The sequence below is a fragment of the Empidonax traillii genome, unplaced genomic scaffold, assembly GCF_003031625.1.
Source record: "Empidonax traillii isolate 1590-97213 ecotype Southwest subspecies unplaced genomic scaffold, ASM303162v1 scaffold1140:size184413, whole genome shotgun sequence".
In the NCBI taxonomy this organism is placed as follows: Eukaryota; Metazoa; Chordata; class Aves; order Passeriformes; family Tyrannidae; genus Empidonax; species Empidonax traillii.
This window is the reverse complement of record NW_020956333.1, coordinates 92,799-102,958: the sequence shown is the minus strand read 5'-3', so window position 1 is coordinate 102,958 and position 10,160 is coordinate 92,799. Positions and strand designations below refer to the sequence as shown.

Below are 10,160 nucleotides of genomic sequence, written 5' to 3'. Positions count from 1 at the left end.
ACAGCAGAATGAAGGATAGTGTAGCTGTCCTGCAACACCGTAGAGAAATCAAAGTAGAACAGAGTTGTATCATGCTGATCCATACTACAGTAACTTGATCATTTTAAGTCACCCCAACCTATAGTGAAATGGCATTGCAGACAGTTCACAACATCCCTCTCCTTTTGCTATCGCTATTAGGAAGCAGAATACCTTGGGGCCTGCCCAACAGCCTGTGCATATGTGCTCAACAGTGTCCTTACAGTGGGAATATTCTGGATGTTGTGCTCTAGCAGGGCATCTCTAGACATATTGCAGGCAGGGCAGGAAAATCTTTTCCTGAGAAAAGTGTTGAGGCAATCCTTAACCAGCCACATTTTGATAAAGAGTGATCCCTTGGTCCATAATGCATTGGTACTTAATCTTTAGGGTGCTACTTTCCTAGGCAAGGTCATAAATACAAACAAATTTTTTAGAGGATGCAGCAGAGACCCATGAAATATTGAAATAAGGGTATGAATTACCTACCCATGCTTGAACAGGTTCTGAAAAATACAGTCTCAATACACTATACAGTCCAGGAACAGTGCAGACACAGCTGATAAAGTTCCTTTACCTCATCACAACACATTTGGAGGCAAAATATTGAGCTTGCGTTCTCTTTGGAAAATAAAACAGTTGCAACTCAAAGATCATAAAGACCTGCTCATTTGTGTCTGGGTTTATTGTCCCAGGGCTGTTGTACCTGCATACAGATTAATAAATCCTTGCCCAGAAGATTATCTGGTAGGTATAAAAAAGTGTTCTAAAAAGCCAAAATCTAGGGTAAATTACTAAAACCTTAAATGCAGTATAATCTGATAACTTGTATAGCTCTTATCTTTTTTTAGAATTCATATTTTTGTTCTTATGATAGATATCACAATCTTCAACATAATTTGAAAAGAAGGGAATGTTAATGCTGCTGGCACAAGTCCTTCTCAAGTCACAGAAACACAGAGACGAAGTCCTCAAAAAATTGTGGTATAATTATTCAGAATAGTTCTCAGCTCTCAGTTGTACCCAACAGTAACTACAGGGAGCGGGAGGAGGATGGAAGGGAGGTGTGGAAAAGGGAATAGTCTCTAAAGAAAGGGAACCTTGAGCCTCCTGGTGTTTCCCTGGCTCCGGCTGCCATCTAGTGTTCTGCCGGGCACGGTGAGGGGTGCGGCTCATCAGGAATTTGTGCATCTTCTCAAGGACCGACCTTCGCCCACGTCCATGGCCTAAATAAATTACGCGGAATCACCTCTACGAGGGACATACAGCAGCAGATGGAACCCAGTAAGCTGAGGAACAGCTCCTACGAAATTAGTTCTCAAGTATTTGCAGTGGAATCACTTCTGAATTAAGTGCTTCACATGGTTATAAACATGGTCTCTGCTGAGCTAAGGAGAGACAAAACTTAAGCCTTAACCTTCCTTTGCATAAAAAGGGGCGTTGGCTTCTGTTCTTCCTTATTGCTGTGGCACAGCCATTGCTGTTGCATTTTGGGCTTCTTTTCCTTCCATTTAAATGGGAGTAGAGAAGGCCTGATTCCCAACTAATGCAACTTTGGTACAGGGAGAGTCACCTCAGTGGAAAAATCGTAACTGCGACTGTGCAAAGCAGGAGTGTGACACACGATGTATGAACTCAAGCTAATGTACCAGTCAGCAACATAGGCTATAAGCTTCTCGAACAGGATGTACACTCACCATTATTTTTAGCATCTTAATAGCTTGAATTGTGCTAGGAAATTAGTTCTGCTCTACTGTGGGAGATCTAATCCACTCTCCTTCTCAAACAGGCAAGAGTCTGTAGCTCTTTCATACAGTGCCATAATGTGCTCTCAGCTGAGCACAGTCCTCCAGTTTGTTTGTTCCGGGTGCTGCACATGGCTTTGAAGTGTGTCAGATTTTCTTTGCCCTGTTGTTGTAGCAGGCAGACAGCAGAGAGCGGGCATAGAGGACATTTCAGAAGCTCCTACTGATCTTTGAGAAGCTGCAGATCTTTGTGTGAGGATTGTCCAAATTGGAGAGTGATGTGACAGACTACATTCGCTGTCAGTTTTGGTACTGGACTAGTGATAATCCAGACTGAATGGCTTATGCTGTTATGGGAGATCTGGCTGACACTCTTGTGATGTTACATCACTGACAACATCCTTCTGATGCTTGGAGTTTGTGCAAATGAAGGAAGCCATGCGAGCTGCTATAGATCCAAAAACAATGTGGTGCTGGAAGGTTGCCTGCCAGCACTTTAGCAACAGGATTAGACTTATGAGGGAAGCAATTACCTCACTCACAGGTAGTGAATAGAGCTAAATTAGCAGCTGGCTTTAAAGGATGGGAAGAAGCTCAGGAAGAGATCTCCAGTATTGAAAATGCTTCATATCAAGGCCACAGAACAACATTTTATATCTAGTCAGAATCTCTAGTTCACACCTCGACACTGGACTAGGCAAATTAAACCATACCTTTGGGTCACAGCTATTAAGAGGAATAGGGGGATGGGGGGGCAGAGGAGGGATTTTCTGAAGGGCTTTTTAAGAGGGCTGGACAAGAACCCGAAGCCTTTTATGAATTTGGCAATATTTCATGGTGGAAAAAGCCCTGAAGGACTGAATATACTGGAATAGCCTGCTTTGCAGACAGAGCAAAGCTCTGCAGGTTGTTGTAGAAAATAATCACAAACTATCATCAAATCAATAAGTGGAGAGCACCAGAGATGGATGATAGCCAGGATGGTAGACTAAGGTTACCTCCCCTTTTGCATGCCTCAAATATAGTTTATAATATAGGTTATATATAATATAACCTATATATAATATAGGTTTACAGGCAAATTCTGTAAGACCAAGGGACTGGTGAAATTTGCCCATACGGTCCTTTAATTTCCAATAGTATTTATTAGATTTTTTCACTTGCTCCAATTGCTGACTCTGTCCACGTGGTTGTCGTCTTGCACGCATAAGTTTTGAGTGCTCTTCACTCAGAGTTAAGGTTCAGATCATGGTGGCATTTGCTGAAGTCCCAAGTTGTCCACTGAAAAACTATGCCAGAAAGCTTCCTGTGCACTGGACTGTTATGTCCTCATGAGATTTATTCATGATCTTAATTTGACAGTCTGTCTGTTCTATTTGTGGTAACTGGTTTTCCTTCCCAATTGTCTCATTGCCCAGCAAAAGCTATCTTGTAAATACATAATTTTATCTTTTTTTTTTTTTTTAATAATTTGATTAACTCTGCCACTCCATATTTCAAAGAAACAAACCCATGCATTTTGTTTTGAACATTCACAGACTACTTCATATACAAACTCTCAAAAGCATTTTGATTACCCAGCAATCATGACTTCTGTTTTACTATGAAAACTTGTCAAAACTGCAGGCTAGCACAAAACAAAGTGCTTTTGAAGTTAGTAATTACATTTTGGTGTTCCTTCACATGATGAAAGAAGTGGCCACATATTAAATGAAGAGGTATCTGAGAAGATAATACTTAGCAAAGCGGCAAACTGCGATTTCTGATCCTTCTCAAAGGGTGGTTGACATTAAAAAGAAAGCAGTGCCATTTAGAGAGTCAAAAACTCCTAATCAGGCTGGTCTCCAATACAAATAGAATGAGAGGGCAAAGATAAGAAATTCAAATAAATTTTTCCTCAAATAGCAATTATTAGGAAAGCTAACAGTGAGAAAGCTTCATGCTTCAACCAGCTGATGGACCTCCAAAACAAATGACAGGCAAGGTAACCCCTAAAGCTTGAGTCTGAGGTTGGAGATCATTAACGCATCATGATCTCATTGGAAGGGGTTGAAATATTCACTCAACACCCCAACTGCAGGTGCATACACTTAACCCCACATCCAAAAGCACAACAGTTTATGATCTATGCACATCAGAGGCCGCATTCCCATCAGATGAAGTTTGAGGCCCACAAATCCAGCTTTTTTGGGATGCAGCACTGCAGTCTGATGAACGCTAAGAAAGGAAGCACAGCTGAAGCCACTGCTGCTAAAGTTTATTTATTTCTAACATGTTCTCCCATCTCAAGTATTTTTTAGACACGTCTCCATTTCACAAAGTTATGCAGAATTTGTTACACAAAAGCCACAGAAATGGTACAGAAGACATAATTCTCAAAAATAATGATGACCCCACATCGTTTACAGCAACAAAGTTACAGTGAAATGCTCAAAAGTTTTCCATCCTTGTCAGTGGGAATTTAAAAAGTAAAATTCATGTAAGTCTGGCTTTTTGACAAGACCTTTAAACAGCAGGCTGACCTCATTAACAATAATCATCTGGCATTAGATACAACTTAATATTAAGTAGTTCTACAAATTCTGTGAAAATCAACTGATATAAAAGACTAAAATTTATAATAAGCAATCTGTTGAAACTTCAATACAGAGTACACCATTTTCCAAAATAAAAAGTGGGACAGCAGCACAAAAAGTCGGGTTTTCCAAAGCATTGCTGTGTCTTGACTAAACAACCAATGAGACAACTTTTTGACACAACAAAAAAGTCTAAAAATAGCTCTAAGTAACATCTTTAAATTAAAGTGCATTAATTATTTGAACAGTGCACTGATGCTTTTAACAATCTGAAATACAAAAATTCACAGAACCAGTATAGTTTTCAAAGTTCAGAACAACTCAGACCAAGAATTAAATCACTAATACTCCTTAGACTTATAAACAGTTTAGGTTTAGATATGTATCTTCTTTTGTGTCTGTACACTCTAGAACACAACAGAAACCTGGTCCTGGTTGGTCACTGTTTTCGTAACTTACAGATAATTATGTAAAAAATATGGACTATAGGCTTATTTTTTCGCTGTCTGAGTTATTGAAAACTCTCTGGGATTTAATGAGTTCTTAGACTTTGAAACACACTGATCCATGAATAAACTCAAGCAAAATTAGCAAAATGCAAATCATACTTCATCTTGATTTAGAGTAAGAACATTTGGCGATAAAAGTTGTGCTCAGAAGTTCTGTGAGATGCAAGTATTTTCTGGCACAATATCTCTTACTTCTGCAACTGTAATGGATTTGCAAGGGTACTGGCCACGTACGAAGCTAAAGAAGAGATTGTGTTCATCTACCACAAGAAAGTGAGAATGATGCCTACAAAAACGATGACAGGTAAGTAAGAAAGGCTTTAAACTGGAGCCAAAACTACAAGCAACTAACAAGTTTGGATATGTACAAACTACCTTGCCAAAACCTGCAACAAAGTAAGGAAATGGATACACTGAAGATCAGATAGAGACTCGGTAAAGAGTAATGCCTTCATCTTTTTGGGTTCAGGATCAGATGTGATGATGTGGTGGTAGGAGAGTGATTTTTTGTTTTGTCGCTTACAGAACTAGAGATCTTTATTTATCCATACGTCAAAGAGTCTCTTGCTACGTCTTCCAGTGTAGTATAAAACCTGAAAATACTAGTTGCATATATTTGCTTCTTTTTCTAGAATTTTATCTAATTGTGATGTTACATAAAATACTCAACAGTTAAAGCTCACTTAGAATGTTGTTCCAATCTCAAAGCTCTACTTAGCAGTCACACCAGTACTGAAAGACTACTATCTATTCAAGGTGTAGAACAAGCACCACGTGTGAATATGAGACAACATTAGATAATGACATTTCAGGTGTAGCTTTGGTATTCAGTTAGCTGCATCATCTCTTCTCAGAGGAATTACTTGAAGTGCTTTGGCTATTCTCTCTGCTACAGCTCGACTACTGGCTGCAATTATTCTTCGAGACATCAAATCAAATGGTCCACCTAGAAACCAAAGCAAACAAAGAAATCAGCTTATATAGAGAGAAAATTAAAAGTTGGTATGAAAATAAACATTGAAAAAAATCAAGTGTAAATTATACATTATTATTTAGTTTTGACTCTGGATAAAAATGCATTTAACACAACAGGTGTCTTGTAAGAGCTACATTTAAATTCTCTTCAGTATATATTTAATGTCTTTTTTTCACTCTTCCACATTTCCAGCCAAGAAAGTAAAAGGCTGTCTTGTAGCTTAAAACATACAATTGTCCCTCTCTTTGGCTATTAATGGGAACTCTGTTAAGTAGTGGCAGCTTGAAAAGAAGATTGAAAAGAACTCTTTGCCTTCTCGTTTCAGCTACTACATTTTGCTCCCAAAATGTAAAGGATGAGAGAGTATTGTGCAGGCCCGTATATCTACCTGTTACATCCAGCAGTACTCCACCAGCTTCAGTAATGATGATTCCAGCTCCTGCCATATCCCAACAGTGAATCCCCATTTCATAATAGGCATCAGCTCCACCCGTAGCCACAAGGCACATGTTCACAGCTGCTGTACCAACAGCTCTAATCCTAAAGGAGATATAGTTGTTGTTTTAACTGAGAACAGTTTGTGAAAAAGTTACAATGTCTGTGTACACTGCACAGAGAACACAGAAGTGTCATATGCAAAGTGAACTGTGACAGAATGCTGCAGTGAAACTTGTAAAGAGGTGGGAATGAAGTTTTTCTTAAGTAGCTTGAAGAGTTCTCCAAATACAGCAAATTTCCAGAAACTGTATTTACAAATTCTGTTAATCAATTTTGTTTTAAACACATCTTAAAAAATTTCTTAACCTAAAACATATTATGGAAGATAATCTACAAATGAAAATAGTAACAGATATTCTGCTTTGCTCTTTGAATACAAGAATTCAAATAGAGTATGCATCACTCAGAGCTGAAAAACCAGTTATTTCACTTTCTCTGGTGATGCTTGGTAAGCATCTATGACTTACAAAACCCTATAAGAGTTAACACAAAAAAATAAATTAAATAGCATAAATTTGGTCTGGATAACTTCATCAAACCCTTGTGTCACAAAATTCAGTTTCTTTTGGAAATGTGGATGCATTCACTAAGTGTGGCTTGTACAAATAATTGCAGTTATTTCAATTATCAGTAAAATGTACATTAAATTGTAATTGGTAGTGAGTTATTTCAAGAAGTGGCTTTAATCAATTCCAATCTCAAATTACTGTTCACAAATAAAATGCCAAAGTTGAACTGATAGTACACCTCAAATGTGTTCCCTACTTATAACTTAGCAAATATTCTTTAATGACATTAGAAGACTTTTGGAGGTAGAAAAAAATCTGCACGTTAAGTGAATCCAGAGAATCTCAGCATAAAACTGCAAACCTTTTTAGTTCAGAAATGAACTAAAAGGATGAACTATTCAGATGAATACAGCTGAGTAACAAAAAACTATCTGCTGAAACCTCCTTTAAATGTAAAATAGTTTGTGTAAATGTAGGCTTTGGCTTATCTGGAGGAGAGGAATTAGGGAATGTAGCCAAAATAAGAGCAGTATATAGACAATTCCAAGTGCTTGGACAAATTAAAAAAAATTGTACAGCTTTGAAGGATGAAAGGGAGATGTACTTCTGACTCCTGATATATATAAAAAAACCAACAATTTTCATTACTATGAGGAAAGGAAGCTAAGAAATGTAATAAAGCTCCATCCAGTTTTATTCCTTGTGTGTTTCCGGGGGGGGGGGAAAAAGGCACAAAATTATATTTCAATTTTTTAAGTTGTAAATACAGTACTTTGTAGTCCTACAAACCCAAACATGCTTTGCTTCTCAATACTGGTTGTTAGGGTTCTCTTATATATGTCCCAGCTTGAAAAAGTTAAACACAATTAGTTTCTCTGCAGAAGCTACTAGACAGAAACATTAAATTATATTTCACATTTAAGGTGTCAAATGTAATGCAACTAATCCTTCCTAAAAATGATTATATTAACAACACTAATCATTGTCAGTATATATAAATATATATAAAAATAGGAAGTATCTTACCCATGAATAGGAATACTGAGAAGTCTTTCCATGTTAGAAAGAATTATTTTTATAGTCTCTGGGTCACGATTTGATCCCAATTCTGTTACTAAAAGGGATTTTGTAATGTCTGGAAAAGAAAAAAAATCTCACTCTTCCAACAGCACAACTTAAATAATAACAGTAACTAGCAGAGTTCACTTAATTGCTTTCTTGCAAGACTGAATAAAAGTATCTTAATTAAATATTACACAGATACATAAAAATCTGTTCTTACTTGGAAAATGGCAGGAAAAATAAAATACAAGAAACAAAGCATGATCTGGTGCATATACATTAATCAATGCCATTAAAAAATAAAATTCTATTGCTATAAAAATTAACATGATCCTGAGATCTTTAAAGGTCCCATTGGAAGAGTGGATTGTACTTTGCATGGATTGTAAGTAAAAAAGAGTGATACCGGCTTCAACCACTAGGTCACACCTGGGAGAAGATGAATTTTTTGGCGAATTTGTTATAGACTCTAAAGAACAATCACAGGCAAATTACAGACACACAGGGAATTAAAAACAAGGAAACAAACTAACAAACCCACGACACAGACATACAGGGAAGAAAATCTTCAACTGCTCAGTCCTGATTTTGCACAGATCATATTATATACAAAGAGAACATTAGAGCTGTTTCTCAAAACTAAACAGCCCGTGGCCAAAGAAAGTCTTGCAAAACAAAACTATGAGCTAAGAAGCAGCAATATATTTGGATGTAAAACTGCTGCTGTCTTATTTGCAATCTGGTAATTGGCAGAAACAAGCTACTCAGTTCAGCTTACCTTCTTGGCCCGACACTTGAAGTTTCTGACCATTGCAAAACGCACCTTTTCCTTTTCTGGCAGTATACATCTTGTCTTCTATACAACTATACACAATTCCAAACTCCATCTGCAAGAAAAAAATAAAAATACCTTGAGGTTTTTTCCTTTCCTTCCTATTTACTGTGAAATCACAGAACTTAGTTGTAACTAGCAACAAGCAATTAATTTGGGTTTGATTAGATATTAAGTAATAAAAAGTATACCTTTTTGTTTACAACAAAGCCAATTGAAACTGCCACAAATGGAAACCTACAAAACAAAACATTTCACTAATTTATAGTGAGATACTATACTTTCATTACAACGCTTACTCTTAACATGTAAAAGTTAAAACTAACCTATACTTCAAAAAGAAACTTGGACTATAAAAGAAAACAGTTTTCTGAAATTTGCACAACCTAGTTGAGAACAGACCCAACACCACTGATTACCATTTAAAGCACAAACTTTTCCACCCACTGAAACTATGCTTGTTACAGCTGTTACTAGCTCAGGGACTGTTGTTTTACAACCACAGAATACAAACAAGCCTCTGTGCTACTGACCTTTCTCAGAAGGAACGAACTGGCCAAAATGGTTCCAAAAGCAAATCACCTCTCCCCCCACCTCCCCTTTCTCCATCAATGCTATGAAAAAGTCAGATATCAGAGAATGCAGGAAGAGTACAGACAGTGGGAGTATACAAGACATGGTGGGCTGTATCTCAGTCTTCAGTTTCAAACATTTGCTTTTATTACTATCTGCAAATAATACAGACTTCTAAGCCTGTAGGTCCAGCAGAATGGATTATTTTCTTAGAGCTTTTTGAACATGTTATTTAGCAGGAATCAGTAGCTGTTTAAAAACCATGGGGCACATAGCAGCAGTCATTTCAAAGCAGGAATCAAGTAAACTCTGAAAAGCTCACTGGGGCCAAAATCCATCATGTTTCAAAGACTATTGCTATAAGGAATAGGCTGTCAGCATTGCACTGAAAGTCCCCTCCCTATCGTAGTATAAAATACCATTGACAGTTACTGATGGTTTCTGCTTTCTCTTTTAGTAGAGGCTCCTACATCTCAATGGATTTAAAATTTCTTAGAAATTATCACTTGAAGCTGTTACTGCCTCTATGAAGATGCTGCAACTCCTAATTCTGAGCCCTCTACCTGTACTGTTGAAATCTGCCCATCTCCCTTTGGCATCCATGCCAAGACTGCTGACCCCAACTATATAGTACAGGCCTCTCATGGAACAACTCGTGTTGGTTACAGAGTGGGACTATTAAAACACTTACAGAAATACTAAAATGTTTATAAAAACTGCCCAAGGGCTCTCCAAACATGCAAATAGCAATCTGTAACTATTAACAAGTTCATAGTATCTCTTTTAAAGCAATTTGAAAGTTAAAAACAACCTTACTTTCATGGAACTGGAGAAAGAAAGAGAGTAACCAGCTGAGGTTGCT

The 10,160-nt window shown here is 37.4% G+C and overlaps 1 protein-coding gene across 1 annotated transcript in view; it reads right to left on the bottom strand.

The window, feature by feature from the left end:
• Positions 1-4,008: 4,008 nt before the first annotated feature.
• The window catches only part of IMPA1 (inositol monophosphatase 1), an 11,821-nt gene continuing 5,669 nt past the window's right edge, over positions 4,009-10,160 (bottom strand). The window contains exons 6-8 of the mRNA XM_027905317.1: positions 7,858-7,966; positions 6,213-6,364; positions 4,009-5,794 (exon numbers count right to left, since the gene is read on the bottom strand). Coding sequence (XP_027761118.1) covers positions 5,676-5,794; positions 6,213-6,364; positions 7,858-7,966 — 380 coding nt within the window. The 3' untranslated portion in view covers positions 4,009-5,675. The remainder of the gene's footprint in view (positions 5,795-6,212; positions 6,365-7,857; positions 7,967-10,160) is intronic.